Source organism: Girardinichthys multiradiatus, chromosome 4 (assembly GCF_021462225.1).
Source record: "Girardinichthys multiradiatus isolate DD_20200921_A chromosome 4, DD_fGirMul_XY1, whole genome shotgun sequence".
NCBI lineage: Eukaryota > Metazoa > Chordata > Actinopteri > Cyprinodontiformes > Goodeidae > Girardinichthys > Girardinichthys multiradiatus.
The window spans coordinates 47,519,023-47,534,240 of NC_061797.1; the positions used below are offsets into that span (position 1 = coordinate 47,519,023).

Sequence of the window (15,218 nt, forward strand, 5' to 3'; positions counted from 1 at the left end):
CAGCCAATCTGGGGGATTTAAGTTCAGACTTTGACTAGGCCAATCTGCAACATTATCATTTTTTCTTTTTTTAGGCATTCAGAGGTCGACAATTGTGTTCTTACTTTTACTAGTAATTTAACTCATACCCTCAAAGAACACAAATTGACCACAAATGGTAACAATGTCAACCCAGCCCTCTTCCTCAAAGTCACTGTCAGACTCTTCGATTTCAGTAACATGGTCATCACATTCTGAGACGTGCTCCTCTATATTACGTTATCAGAATCGTCTCTCTCTTGAAAAATAATTTGCAAGGCCATTTCTGTAGAAATTCTATTCTCTCTCTTCATCTGTTCTGATAAGCAACTATATCCACACACACACACCCACACACACACACACACACACACATATAAACAAACACACAATTTTTGGAAACTTCTGTCTGTTCCTTACTGTAAGACAGAGGGTAAAAATACTGGGAATGGGAAAGCCAACAGCTTTCAGAGTCAAACCTGCAGGCGGTATGCCAGTGTACCACACATCAACACATTGTGAGAAAAAAATAATGCCCAAAGGCAGCGAAAATGATCACGTAGTTATTGAGGGTGTTATTTATCTAAAAACAAAATACCCTTATTCCTTGGGTAACACTCAGCTAAAGACTCACAAATGCTGAAACTTGGGGGTCTGGTTACATTTAAAACAGCACAAATCATATTTAAAGCAAGGAACAAATTATTAACAAGTATTATTCAAAGAATACTTCCTGAAAGTAATGGGAGTTACAATCTGAGAGCTTTCAAAACATTGTGCTCGTACCACAAATTAATTTGATTTAATATAATGAATTTAGAAGGTCAATAGGAACATATATGTTTTACTTCGACCTACTTTTCAGTCATCTTATGATGTATGTTTGGGGACAAGTTTCTTTCTTTTTATGTTTGAAATAAATAAAATAATTAAAACTCAATGGAGAGTAGCAAGAAAATGTTGCAGAGTGAGGGAAATGGTCACCAGCCCAAGACTGTAGCAGCATAAGTACAGAAACAGCTCAGGAAAACCTAATCCACTCTAACAATAGGCTTTATCAAAAAGGAACCTCTGGGTTCACTCTTTGTTACATTGCATTTTCTGACATGGCAGTTGACCATGTTTTCCGCCTCATTTCCACTCAGTTCTTGACATGTTTTAACATTTGTCTTTCAGTGTTTAACCCTTTCTCTCCTAGACATAGTTACTGGCTGAGCTTTTACTGTGACTAACTCTATGTGCTCTCTTTCATCCTCTAGACTTGAAAACTGGCTCAGAGTTTATCTGCTTAGCAGTCTGTCTCTGCTACATGAAGCCACTGAAGGAACTACTACTGCCATTTGACCTTTTTTCACATAGAAAGGACTGCTGGATCAGTGCTTCTGTGTTCTTTTGTGCATATGCTCTTTCTTCTCAAACCCCCAGTCTGGCCGCTGACACTGAACCTGGTTCTGCTGGAGGCTTTTTCCTGTTAAAGGGGAGTTTTTCTTGACAAAATCAACATCATTGTATACTAAATTAGAATTGTGGTGCCAAAGCTGCAACAAACAGTAATGAATGACATATTTTCTAAGTGCTCAGGCCGACTTCTGTCAGGACTAAGCTGATATGTTTGACCTTTAATTTCCACCTCAGTAATGAACAATGAGTATAAATAATGAGAAACAGCTTTAAATTGCAAGAACTGAGTAAAGTTGTCTTTTTATTATTTCCATTACCTTGTTTTCTGTAAGCAGAATTAAGTTGGTTTCAGGATCAGCTGCAATTATTTCACTGAAATATTCCATTGAGATTTTAAAAAGTGTTGAAAAACATTGTGTCTTGTTGTAGTGTGTGACTGGCCTCACAATGAGAGTAATGTTTAAACAGAGGGAGAAAAATATGTTTCTTCAACATTTGGTATATTCTTCTACTGCAGTTTTAATTAAATATAACACATGAAGGGATTTCAAACCTTCTTGCTCACTTAAGTTATTACACTCACCAAATACTTCATTTGGTACACCAGCTCAGGTGCTAATTAACACCAATATTGAACCTGCTAATCACGTGGCTACCACTGATTTCATTTAGGTATTTAGACATGGTCAAGACGATTTTGGAGTTAAAACCGAACATCAGAATGGGGGAAGAAAGGGGACTTAAGGGACATAACAAGGTTGTTGTTGCCAGACAGGTTGGTTTTACTATCTCAAAAACTGGAGACCTAAATACTGGGGAGGTTGATTACCAGAGTGAACACAGATGGAAAACCACAGAAAACCATAAAAGAGTACAAATAAGAACCCAACCAAACACGAGAATGATTAACCAAAACATGACGAATACACAAAGGAAAGAAAATAACAGGGAAACAGGGAGTGAACAGAACGTAGTGCTCAAAGACAGAAATATAACTAAAAGTAAAGGACAAACTAAGGCCTTTTAGAAAGAATCTAAAGACTACAACACAGAGGCAGATCTAAATACACAAAATACGTAAGGAAATGAGCACTAGGATTTCCAAGACTAATGATGAACTAAATGCCAAACACGATAAAACTACAAAACACAAAGCCAAAGGATCGTACCAGAATGCCATATTAATGGTTAGTTAACATGACATTTTAAGAGTTTAATGATTGTGCAGCGAACAGCTTCAGTGGTTTTTAAAACCACAGAATCTAATTTATTTTAGAGATTTTCTAATCTATGCAGGGGTAAATATATGCAACCCCAGTTCCAATGAAGTTGGGACATTGTGTGAATAAAAACAGAACACAATGATTTTCAAATTCTGTTCAATCTATATCCAATTGAATTCATCACAAAGACAAGATATTCAATGTTTAAACTGATAAACTGCAATTATTCACTCATCTGAATTTAGTGCTTGCAACACATTCCAAAAAAGGAAAGACAGAGTCAACAAAGGACTGGGAAAGTTGAGGAATGCTCAAAAACACCTATTTGGAACATTTCACAGGTGAACAGGTTAATTGGAAACTGGTGCTCAGTTTTAATGGTAACGAGTCCCATTTCAGACTCTTTTCGGAAATCATGGACGTCGTATCCTCCAGATTGTTGTTTGCGCAAAGGCAGGCATCAGTAATGGTATGCGGGTGTGTTAGTGCCCATGGCGTGGGTGACTGGCACATCTCTGAACGGCAACGTCAGGGACGTTCCTGCTTATTTCAGCAATGCCCAAGCAGAAAAATTACCTTTTTGTGTAAATTTTTTCCTCAGGGCGCCAAACTCGGTTTCCAGTTATGTAAGTTTTGTGCAAAAACGCCTCTTTCCAAGTCACACCACTCAAAGACCTTTTGTTCCTTTCATAACTCAAACAAAAATAGAATTTTATATTAAAGTGACACACAGCCAGACAGACAGCTTTAACCTGAAATGCATCATTAGCTTGTTTTACAGGAAAGGGTTTTGTGGTTGGAGTTCCTGGATTCTTAAAGATAAACTGTTGTTCCTTGTGAACTTTACAAGGGCAAGGTATTTTTATGTGTGCATTTGAGTCATATCAAGTGTTTTAGTTTTAAATCCATTAAAAATAAACTACTTACGTACATGCAGGAGCCTAAAAACACAAAAACGTGTAAAACAAAATGTAAAAAACAAACAAAAATGCAAAGGATTGTCAAAAACATATTTTAAAAAATACATAAAACCCATCACACATGCAACATGCAAAGAGAATCTACCTGAGTGAAATAATATAACTATCATAATTTATTAATGTTTGTTGACATAAAAGTTTTGACATTTTCTGGTTTGCAGCCCAGACTTTTTGCACGCAGGCGGATCAGTGAATCATCTGTTCATTCTCACTTGAATGTCACTCAGTCAGGCATGTGTGTGTTCATAGGCATTGTTGATTTAATTCCTGAGACTTTACTTTTGCTTTCGAAAGCTTTAGTGCTTTACATAGGTGAGTACATAAAATCATATGAAAGGCAAGAAAGCAAGACTATAAAATACATACATAAAAAAAAGTTAGTGTCAGGAAAAGTGAACGTGAAAGAACTGTCTTTATACAAAAAAAAATAATTAAAAGATTTAAAAATGTTTTTTTCACGCATGGCTTGATTGGTACTTTCATTAGGACAGATTTATGCCGCCAAGATCCTAAAGACGGCTTCATTGTCCAGTCTAAATGTGTGTTTGAGTATTTGGTGAATTGACAATTAAGACATGTTGCCTGAGGTCCTGTAGTTGCTTTTGCAGATGATCATATAGTTTACAACTTTTCCACATTTTGTCACCTTAGAACAACAAACTTTAATGTGTTTTCTTATAATTTTATGTGATAGACCAACACAAAGTTGTACAAATCTCTCATGAGATGGAATAAAAATGGTTTCAGAAATCTTAATACCTAAATAGCTGAAAAGTGTAGCTTGTATTTGTACTCAATCCCCCTTTACTCAGATTCTTCCAAATACAAACAGAGTCTACCCGTGTTTAATGTAATCTCAGTATAAATGTAGCTGTTCTGTTTCTGGCCTCAGAGGTTAGTAAGAAAACATTAGAGAAAAACAGCATCATGAAAGGTCAGAGAAAAATCATATGAAGACGTTAAAAGCAGGGTTAGGCTCTAGAACAATATCTCAAGCTTTAAACATCACATAGAGCTCTGTTCAATCCAGCATTTTAAAATGCAAAGTGGCAAAACTGCACACCTACCAAGACATGGCTCTCCATTTAGACTAACAAGCAAGGAGAGCATTAATCAAAAAGGAAAATCAGGAGAGCATTGGGAACTCTGGAGGACCTGCAGAGATCCACTGAATTTGTTGATATAAAAACTATTAGTCCTGCACTCCAATACAGTGGGCTTTATTAAAGAGTGGCAGGAGAAATTATTGTTGTAAAAAGGCCAGAATAAATTCTGCATGCAGTTTTAGACAAGGCCTTCCAGGAGACAAAGCAAACATTTGGGAGAAGGTGCCCATTTCTGAGTAATTTAAACTGAATGATGGAGCTGCTTAAAAGTGTGGAATGTTTAGTGAACGCAGCTCATCTTAAAGTTATTTAAGTTGTTCTGTTGAGGGTAAACATTTACATTGTGTTTGTTCATGGGCAAACTTTGGATATTTCACAGAAAGAAGGCTGCAGTTTATTCCCTCAAGATGCACACTCAGTGTCTACTGAGTGTCTGAGTGTGGGGGGCAACAGATCCCATCTGTGTTGTGCTCATTGAAAGGATCTGAAGACGTAGGCGTCAAGAGAGTGGTGTTTTGTTTGGAAAACTGATCTTTGCATGACTTTTACCTTTCTCATGAGCCCTTTGAAGCCTAGAATAAGCTGACTAGAATGACTGCCAACTGCTCTAAGATCATTGAAGCAGGAAACATTTATGTGACTTACAGTCTTTTACAGTAAAAAGGTTATGGTACAATGAAGCTTTTCGTTGATTGATGGACTGGAACGTCTGCAACAAACAGGCTAGTGCATTAAGATATGGTCAAGAAAGTTGATAACTCCAAAGTCACAGTTCTTGATTTACTGGTCCATTCACGTTACAACTGTTATCTTATGACAGATGGAAAGTGAATTACCTAGAATGAAAAGATAACAATAACAAAAGCAACCTTCCTCGACATGCTCAGCAAGGTCTTCCAGGAGGTGTTTGGACCCGTTTATCCAGAATATTTCAAGCAGCCAGTTGAGCATCACTTTAAGACTTTGGAGAACCCCAGACAGACCCAGAACTTGTACTTTCATTCTGGCGTATGAATGTGGAGAATGTTGCTGAAGGAGAGAGAAAACTTTACCTTGGATGAATAGATGTTTAAGCTTTTCTTATCTGTGAATTCATTTTCATATTCTTTCCATTTACCCTTGTTGTTCCTGTAAAAAGCAGCAATGCCCCAAATCTGCCTTAAATTTAATCATCAGTTCATATTAATTTGACTGAATCATAATATTAAAATGTGATTTTAATCATACCTAAATAATTATTGCCAACTGAATAAAATCACAAGTTAACATACAAGTGAAAAGGTGAGGTCACTTCATGTATTATTGTTGTTTAGTTTTATTACTGTTTTCTGTGCTACATACTTTCACAACTGAGTTGCACATTCACTTTATCCCAACAGTTATTTTATACCGTTGCTTCGCTACTTTTAAAAGGATAAGATATCAGCAAAATAAACCTTTGTGTGAAACTATGCAAATGTAACTACTTCCTAAAAGTGATGAATTAGTCATTATTTCCTGGGAAAACAAAGAGTTTTATTAGCCTGATCGAAGATCAGTGATTTAACTGGCAACTGATTGATGCACAACCGGGAAACCTCAGCCACACCCTGTGTTCGCTGTGTTTAAAAGGAGAGAGGTTGAGCATCTGCTGCATCCACCACCAGCCTCCTGGACAAACAGGTAAACTCCTCTCACATTAATCTCCTCTCTTGTCTTTTTCTAATTTGCATTTATTTTCATCGACAAGACAAAAACATTAAACTCAACAGCAAAACTGTGTTTAGATTCTGAGTTTTTCAGGTCAGGTTTCCTGCAGAAGAAAAGCAACATGATTCCAGTTTTCTTCGTCCTCCTCTTCGTCCTCGTCCCCTCGTTGACGGCTGTTCCTCTGGTATGTTTCAAGGGAAAAAATCTAACACATTTGTTGCATTCAACAAAGACAAGGGTAATATGTTTAGATATATTGGTTTTGCTCCGCAGCATCAACTTCAAATGTCAAAACCATCAAAAAACAGAAGTAATATGGTTGTAATAAAATGCTAAAGTCTCTGTTTGTCTTGCAGAAAGCTGTTGACACAAATCAAACGCGTGAGTAGAATAAAATCCAGAAACTTAAAGGGACTTTGAATCCTTTCTGTTTAACATGTGGTCTTCTTTCCTACTTCCCATAGGTGAGGACATAGATGTCACTGAAGCCCTCTCCAAGGCAAATGCTGGCATAAGTAAGTCAAGACTTCCACATAATCCTAAACCTTCACCTGTAATTTCATATTTCCGTGTGAAAACAGGAAAACAGAACAAACTAGTCAATCAAAAGTTACTGAACCTCATCATTTATTAATGACCCAGCTGACTTTTCATAAATAATGTTTCAAACAATTTACTTCCTGATTTGTCTTTGTCAAATTGGCCTTTTTTTCAGCCTTTAAGCATGATTACATGATTCTCTCTCTCGTTTTTGGATGAGGGATATTAGTTTACATATTTTTTTTAAATTTTATCAGTTTCTTCCAATTCATTCAAAATCTAATCAAACAGTTAAATTGCAGTCTGTAAAATAAATATAGGTAATCAGACAGTTGTTAGATGACTTTTGACAAAATACTGACCTTGTTGCATCATACTTTGATAAAATGTATGACAATTTACAATAGACGCAATAATCTAATTATAATCGAAATATATTGTTTCGAGTACTTCACAGTCTAAAGGCAGTTATGAATATTTTATAAGGTTTTAATTTTTTGTTTACTAAAAAATAAATGTATGCACTGTTCTATGAAATATAGAAGTATCAGAACTGAGCTGCACATTTTCAATAGTTTTTGTATAAAAGATCCAATGATAGGTAATTATTATCTTCTGTATGACTCTATTAAAGAATACAGTATATTGTTTCACATTTTAGATTGTCTAACCATTCTAAAAAGGGCTTTGTACTCCTCAGAAGGTGATCGTGGCCATCTTGAACTTTTGAACACAATCTGCACTTGCCAACTGTAGTATTTAGATTGGTCACCAGATGGCGCTAGACAGGTCTAGAAATCAATGCAGTATTTTGTTTTTAGGATGGTACCAACTTAATGAAGGACATAGAGCTCCCAGGAAAAACAAAAAAAGGGACATTTGGCATCATAAGGTTGATGAATATTTATCTCTGAGTCATGATTCTTGTGGTTCTGCAGAGATTCCGCTGATTTTCGGTGACATCGCACCGACCAAAAATCGCAATGCAGTACCATGCACGGCAACAGGCTGCAAATGGCCCAAATCTGGAGGATTTGTTTACGTTCCTGTCCAGATCGGTTCTGAATACAGTAAGCACCACCAACATCAATGCAAGAAGATTCTAAAATAGACTCTTACATTTCCTTTACATTTGCTTTAACAAATATTTCTTATTTCAGAAGAGAGTTTTCCATGATGTTTTGACAGATTTTATCTGGAATAAAAATTTTAGTGCCTTGTCAGTTTTATGCTTTAATCTGACTTAAATCACTTGTATTAATCTACAAACATTTGCCCTGAGAGGTATGACTATGAAGCAGTAGTCAACCCTGTAGATGATGTCTGTTTTAGAGTTCAAATGCTTAACATGTTTTGCATGTTTTAATTTTTATTTTTCCGATTTAGAACAATTAGGAGCTTTAGTTGACAGAAAATGTTTCATTAATGAGTGTCGACTATTTATGAAGAATGCTCCTCATCTTTATTTTTTTTTTTTGCCTTACAGCCACAGCAGAACGTAACCTAATCATTAATAGCCTGGTGAGCTTCCACTCCGCCACCTGCATTCGCTTTGTTTGGAGGGAAAGCTTTCATCAGGACTTCCTTTACTTCTTCTCCGGATCTGGGTAGGAACACAAAGTCCCACAAACTCACAGGCTGTAGTTACATCCACACATCCTGATTTCGCTCTGACTTCCCTGTCAGGTGTTGGTCCTACCTGGGTCGCCAGGGCGGAGGACAGCTGGTGTCCCTGATGAAAAATGGCTGTTTGTACCAATCCACAGTGCAACATGAGGTTAACCATGCTCTGGGCTTCCACCACGAGCAGGTCCGCTCTGACAGAGACAACTTCATCCAGATCCTCACCCAGAACATTCAGCCAGGTTAGCTGACTCACACAACTGTAGGTTGTTCTGAAATTATAGCATTTTCATGGATTAAAACAGAAATTTGTTAGATCTGCAAACAACATGGAAAAGTATGAAAAAGGTAGACATTTTATTATTTTCCAGGTCTGAATAGGTATGGAAAGATAAACAATAGCATAATGAAATATTTGTACTCAAATCCATCCATCTATTCATCCATCCATCCGTGGTAGTAATATCTATCAGAAATTCATAGGGAACGTCTGTATTTACACTATAAATTAGCTAAAAGGACCGTGAACTATGACATTTTCTTGTCTGGACAAGTCTGCAATTGACCTGAAAACTGTAGGATCAGTGTCTTCATGTTCACCCATGTTCTGCTTTTGTTTATTACTTGTACTCTTACAAATAAAATGAAGAACAGACTTCTCCTCCATCAGATGACCCCCAACATCAACAACCAAACCATAAAAGTTATTTAAAAAGTTCAAATGTATTTCTGTGCTCCAAACAGGAATGGAGCACAACTTTCAGAAGGTGCAGACTAACAACTTGGGAACTCCCTACGACTTCAACTCGGTTATGCATTACCACAAGTGAGTCTTTGTCTGAGTTCATGCATGTCAGCAGAAAATATGTTCTACAGTGGGCAGTTTTGTACCTCAAAGTGTTTACTACTCAGCTGCATGAAGCAGTCTGAGTCTTAGTGCAGATGCATTTCATTTAGTGTTCCTCCTTTTTCAGGTTTGCCTTTTCCAGAAATGGCCAACCAACAATCCTTTCCAAAGCTAATCCTACGCTTGATTTCGGGAGGGCCACTACGATGAGCGTCAATGATATCAACCGTATCAAAAGACTTTATGGATGCTGTGAGTAAAAAATGAAGTTTATTAATTTTCTAACATTTTCAGCAGCTCATATTAATTAAAGCACTTTTTTTGCAACTATAATTTTAGGAGCATGAAGGGTCAGCCTCCAGAAACTTCAGCTTGCCAGCGATATCCCTGATCTGCTCTGCTCCTCACACAGAATCTCAGCTTAAAACAAGAAAAACTCCTGGTCTCTGCCCACACTATATCTGTTTTTACTTTATAATTCAGTGAGGATCTATATGACTACATAACCTTTGAAGACAGTTGTCTCGTATTCCAAGAAACAAATGTTTGGATCAAATTTAAAGAAAGACACTGCAGGTCCGCCTGCTGGATTGGTGTGGTATTACATATCATTTTGTTAACGAGAACACAAGGAAATGGTGAAGGATTTCTTAACAAAACAACTGTTTTTCTTTTGGGTTTGGGTTACCTTTGGTGATTTGGTGATTTTTGGCATCTATATAAAAAACGATTGACAAACTTTTTTTCCCTGAAATAAAAATGTAAACAAATCTAAAGGGATGTTTTGGTCCAGTAAGTCATGCTGTTGATGATAGATTGGACTGCTTCTTAATGCAAACTTCATGTTAGCAAATATGTTACTATAGGTTTGAATTGTTCAACAACTTATGATGTAGAACAACAAGTGTAGATTTACACGACATTTTTAAATTAATAAAAGTGACAGAAATGCAATTGGCTTACATGTATAACTGAATGCAGATGAACTGTGGAAGATAAAAAGTGCTCTAATCATTTTAGGTTTATGAACAATTCTTTATCAAAATAATGTTACAACGTCTCATCCCACATGTTTTGTTTTTAACACCTATACTTTTTCTCCAAGTTTTGATGTTGTTGTAATCAATGCTATCAAGTACTAAATAAAATGTTATCATTCCAATATTATTGTTTCTTTCTTTTCAGTAGCACTTGGACTTTATGGACAAACAAGGGTATGAAACTCTGGGAAATCCTAAAACAATGCTCTGCTCTCTAACTGCTACGCCACCACTCCCCTCTCATTAGTTTTATATCTAACCAGAACGCCAGGCCAGATTTAGCTTATATGAAGAGACAAAAAGAAGACAACATGAAGTTAGAAGTGGTCATTATGTCCCCCAGCAGCCTAAGCCTTTAGCAGGATAACTACAGAGATAGCGCAGGATAACCTAAGCCATGCTAAGTATGAGCTTTATCAAAAAGGAAAGTTTTAAGCCTAGTCTTAAAAGTAGACAGGTGTTGTAATTATGATTATCGAGTAATTAATATTTATCAACAATTATAATTAACAATCATAATTTGACAAAATTAATTTCTTAACCAAAATCCTCATTTATGAATCGAAACCAGAGATGTCTTCTGGTGTTGTAATTGTGGCTCAACACCTTTGATAATTACAACCGTTAAATACTCAGTAATAACTGATAACTATTACCAGAGATGTCACTGTTTAATCGACCGTTTCTGCCGAAACGTGGGGAACTCTTAACCTTATTTTGACTGACGAATCACTCTTGCACAAAATAAACAAAAAACGCCTTCTCTTTATCTATGTGAACATTTATTAAATCACAGCCTGATACAATCCGCTCTTCCGATTTTATAATCTTCACCTACTCAAACATGTAAAGTTCTACACAAAAGGGGGTTAAATATCTAACTAAACAAAATAAAGCAAAACTCTTAATTTTCCGTCAGCCTTGAGAGTCTCGCTGGTGCTTCTCAAAGGCGAATCCAAACAGTTTCTGCCAGATCCGAGCGAACAACTTTCTCCAAGATTTATCCCATTTCACCCCTGAGTCCAGGAACCGCAACCTGCCTGCGATCCTGTGTAAGGATCACATCCAGTCTGCGATTCAGCTCACGTAACATCTCAGTCTGAGTGTTGATTGCTCTGAAGATCCCATCACACATGCCAGGCCGCCTCACAATTGCCAGAACAGCTGCGGACATTCTCCGAATTTCTCGATATGCCAGGTAACCGCTGACTCCAAAAAGCAGAAATCCTGATATCAAACATCCAATTATATACACATTTTCCACATCCTCGACTGACATTATCGACAAACACACAATCCTCCACTTCTGCCAGGAGTCCATCATGTATCCGGAGAAAAACGTCCAGTCCAGACAAGTTGGGCTCTCCGTCACCCTGTCTTCTCCTCGAGAAAATTTGATCAGTTGCATTGAGAGACCAGCTGACCAAATCCATAACTAAGAATTTGGAAGATATGCAAGAAGAGGCTCCAAAGACAAGACCCAGAGCTGAAGCAGGGCAGATATGGGACGGGGTGTGGGAGACAGAGAAAAAGCGTCCTCCTCCACCGAGAGCAGAAAGAAAACTTTTGGCGACAAGCCAGTAAGCAGTAAAGTTGAAGACAAAGAATATGGTTGATTTTCACCATAAGGTTATTATAGCAGTCCAGTTTCACAGCGCACCTGCGCGCAGGTGTTTGCACGGTAAAGACACACTTGCGAGACACGGCGGCCTCTGAAAGTACCAGCAAGTTTCAAAACAATGGCATGCACATACAATTCAGAACACATTAGACTCTAAATGGTGACTCTAATCGCACTAAAAATCCTACTCTATCCTGCCCACGCTATTCCTAATAAAGTAATAAAAAATAAAATAAAAAGATGGGTTTTACTTTGTTGAAGTCTTCCTTCTGAGTAGAGGGAGAGAGGAGGAGGAGGGAAGTTGGAAGTTAACGTGCGTCCACAGTTAACTTCGGGAAGAGCGGTCAATCTTCGTCCTTTGGCCTCCTTGGCCAAAAGGAAAAAATATGATCTGACAATCAGCAGTCAACTAGAACCAAGCAAGAAGGGAAAGCTGCGTCTCCTTGAAAGTCCGTGATTTTGGTTATGTGTTAAACTCACGTCTTCAATCGGCAAAGTGAAATTTATGGCCTTCTCATTCCAGAATCCTCTTTCATGAATTTTTCGTTGGCCAACGAAGGAGAATAAATGAAGAATCCACGTGGGACGTCTTCTTCTCCAGAGAGAGATGCTTCAGATGTTGGTCCGGTATCCAACGTGAAAGCGCTTCTTTCCAACGTTCGCCTTCCTATATTGCCTCCTGTGACGTCAGACCTGGGATGGCCCCGTCATATCAGCCGCAGTGGCCGCTGGGTTTTGTAGGACAGACTATCCTACGGTACAAAATGGCCGATGACGTTGGAAAGGCATAGTGGCGGCCAACAACGTGCAAATGGTCCAATATTCAGCAAACAAGTGGTCCAACACAGGCTGTCCGCCTCACAGACTAAAACTGGGAGCTGGTTCCACAGGAGAGGAGCCTGATAACTAAAGGATCCAAAGGACTCCCATTCTACTTCTAGAGACTCTAGGAACCACCAGTAAACCTGCAGTCTGAGAACCAAGTGCTCTGTTAGGAACGTATGGAACAATCAGATCTCTGTTGTATAATGGAGCTAGATAATTAGCTAGATAAAGAGAAGGAGAAATTATATTCTGGATTTAACAGGGCGCGAATGAAGGGAAGTTAAAATAGGAGAAATATGATGTCTCTTAATTTTTCATTTTCATCAGAACTCTTACTGCAGCATTTTGGATCAGCTGAAGGCTTTTAAGTCAATTTGTTTTGACTTTCCTATAGAAAAGTATTATAATATTTCAGCCTTGAACTAGGAAATGTGTGGACTAGCCTTGTCAAGCTAAGTCACATAAAAATATGGAAATGAAGGAGCAGAAATCCATTTCTATTTTATTTTTGTATTCAATAGAAATGTAGCTGAATAGATACAAGGAATAATAAATATTTGTTAGCTAATATACATAAGGTTTCCCTACAGTGTTTGTTTCCTCACACCATTATAACAATCTGACAAGCTTTCTTAGCCCTCATGTTACACAATCTGCAGGGCTGTTACTGTCATAACACCAGCCATTACTAACTGGAAATGCTACTGGAAAATGAGATATAGGAAGATAAAAATGATTATAGGAGTTAATCTTTAGTTTTGCTTTCTTTTCACATCAGCTGCTCATTGGTTAAGGCTTTACGCGAACATACCCCAGCCTGTCAAACAAAACTTTGTTTCCTCATACTCACGCAAGTACACTCCAATCCAACATGAATTCCACAAAGAAAAAGCATCTGACTTAAAATGTTATCATTCCTATTTTTTAAGAGAAATAAAAATCTTTTTTTTTAAATTTCCAAGCTGTTTCAGAGAATCTGAAATCAGTGTAGAACAATTCGTCCAGCTTTCACCCGCCTGTATATTGTGATTCTAACATTTGTCTCAATCTAAGGTTGTCTTGAGGCCAAAATAGCATGAAAATAAATCATTTTGTGTTTTCACAAATGAATAGTAGATTTTATAAAAATCTAATTGTTTTCTAGAACCAGTTTTCAGGATTTAATAATCCAGTTGAAGTTTCATCAATCCAGATATTTTAGATCTTCATCAACAGCTGATCAGCTTAAATCCAGACTCCTTAAAAACCAGTCAGATTGTCCTTTGAGTTAGCTACCAGTAGAAATCTCAGGGCTATAATTTATTACATTGCTTTCATTGTCAACAATACATGGGGGAACCCACTCTGCACTGACCTGGCATGCTTATAAGCAATAGAAAATCTGTTCAGGCAGAACTAACTGATGCTGTTCTCTGACAGTTTTTACAACATGTAGAAATTTATCCTCACATTTCTGGCCAGGGTTATGGAGGAAGCTGGTGTATAATTCCCTCAACTGCTGTTAACACACTGCTCAAAAAAAATAAAGGGAACACTTAAACAATATAACTCCAAGTAAATCAAACTGTTTTCTGAAATGTAAATTTGTTTCGCATCTTGTTAAATTGTTTTCTGAAATGTAAATTTGTCTTTAGGTTGGTAAAAGTGTTTTAGATTTTGTAATGTTGGTTTGCACCCCCCGGCCACCGTATAACCGTGCCACCGTTCAGCTTTTTAAAATCCTCATACTTATAAAGAGAGAAACATCATTAGCACTTTGAAGAACTTTTACACACCTGAAAACTTTATTTCTGTGTTGAAACATGGTGATCATGAAGCAGCAGCTAGAGGTGGGTCATGTCTCTGAGAAACAATATTGTGTTGTTTCAGCTCCTATGCTGTACGGACCCACCAGTGGGTCCAGCTTAGACACAGAGTTTTCTCTCCGCCTCTAAAATCACGTCAGACACAGCTGAATCCTTCACAAGAGGAGGCTTTAATGTTAATAAAACAATTCACCAAAATAGGTTTCAGTATTACTGTAGATGTTATTACAGTAATACATACATACAGTAGTACATATGTTGGAGAAGGTAGAGAAATGTATTGTTATATCAGCCCCACCAACAATATTTTTGGCCAGCCGCCACTGTTAATTAGAGTATTCATAAAAACAAGGTGTTCTGAAATGTTAACAGCAGATGTAGGAATTAGACACGGACCTCTTCCATAACCCTGGCCAGAAATTTGAGGATAAATTTCTACATTTTGTAAAAACTGTCAGAGAACAGCGTCAGTTAGTTCTGCCTGAACAGATTTCTAATGC

At 37.4% G+C, this 15,218-nt stretch overlaps 1 protein-coding gene across 1 annotated transcript; it reads left to right on the forward strand.

Moving 5' to 3' along the window:
• Window positions 1-6,355: 6,355 nt before the first annotated feature.
• On the forward strand, window positions 6,356-10,589 carry LOC124867246 (hatching enzyme 1.2-like). Its single transcript, XM_047363602.1, has 10 exons — window positions 6,356-6,390; window positions 6,495-6,601; window positions 6,774-6,798; window positions 6,882-6,932; window positions 7,896-8,027; window positions 8,444-8,564; window positions 8,644-8,822; window positions 9,325-9,406; window positions 9,555-9,679; window positions 9,767-10,589. Coding segments are annotated over exons 2-10 (780 nt in total). The 5' UTR covers window positions 6,356-6,390; window positions 6,495-6,538; the 3' UTR covers window positions 9,769-10,589.
• The last annotated feature ends 4,629 nt before the right edge of the window (window positions 10,590-15,218 follow it).

What these genes read in the sequence shown, in the direction of transcription:
- LOC124867246 (XM_047363602.1), top strand. Translation starts at nt 6,539, where the DNA reads ATGATTCCAGTTTTCTTCGTCCTCCTCTTCGTCCTCGTCCCCTCGTTG. An exon ending in TGTTGACACAAATCAAACGC is followed by an intron (nt 6,799 to 6,881) that starts GTGAGTAGAATA and finishes TACTTCCCATAG; the next exon opens with GTGAGGACATAGATGTCACT. An exon ending in CACCCAGAACATTCAGCCAG is followed by an intron (nt 8,823 to 9,324) that starts GTTAGCTGACTC and finishes TGCTCCAAACAG; the next exon opens with GAATGGAGCACAACTTTCAG.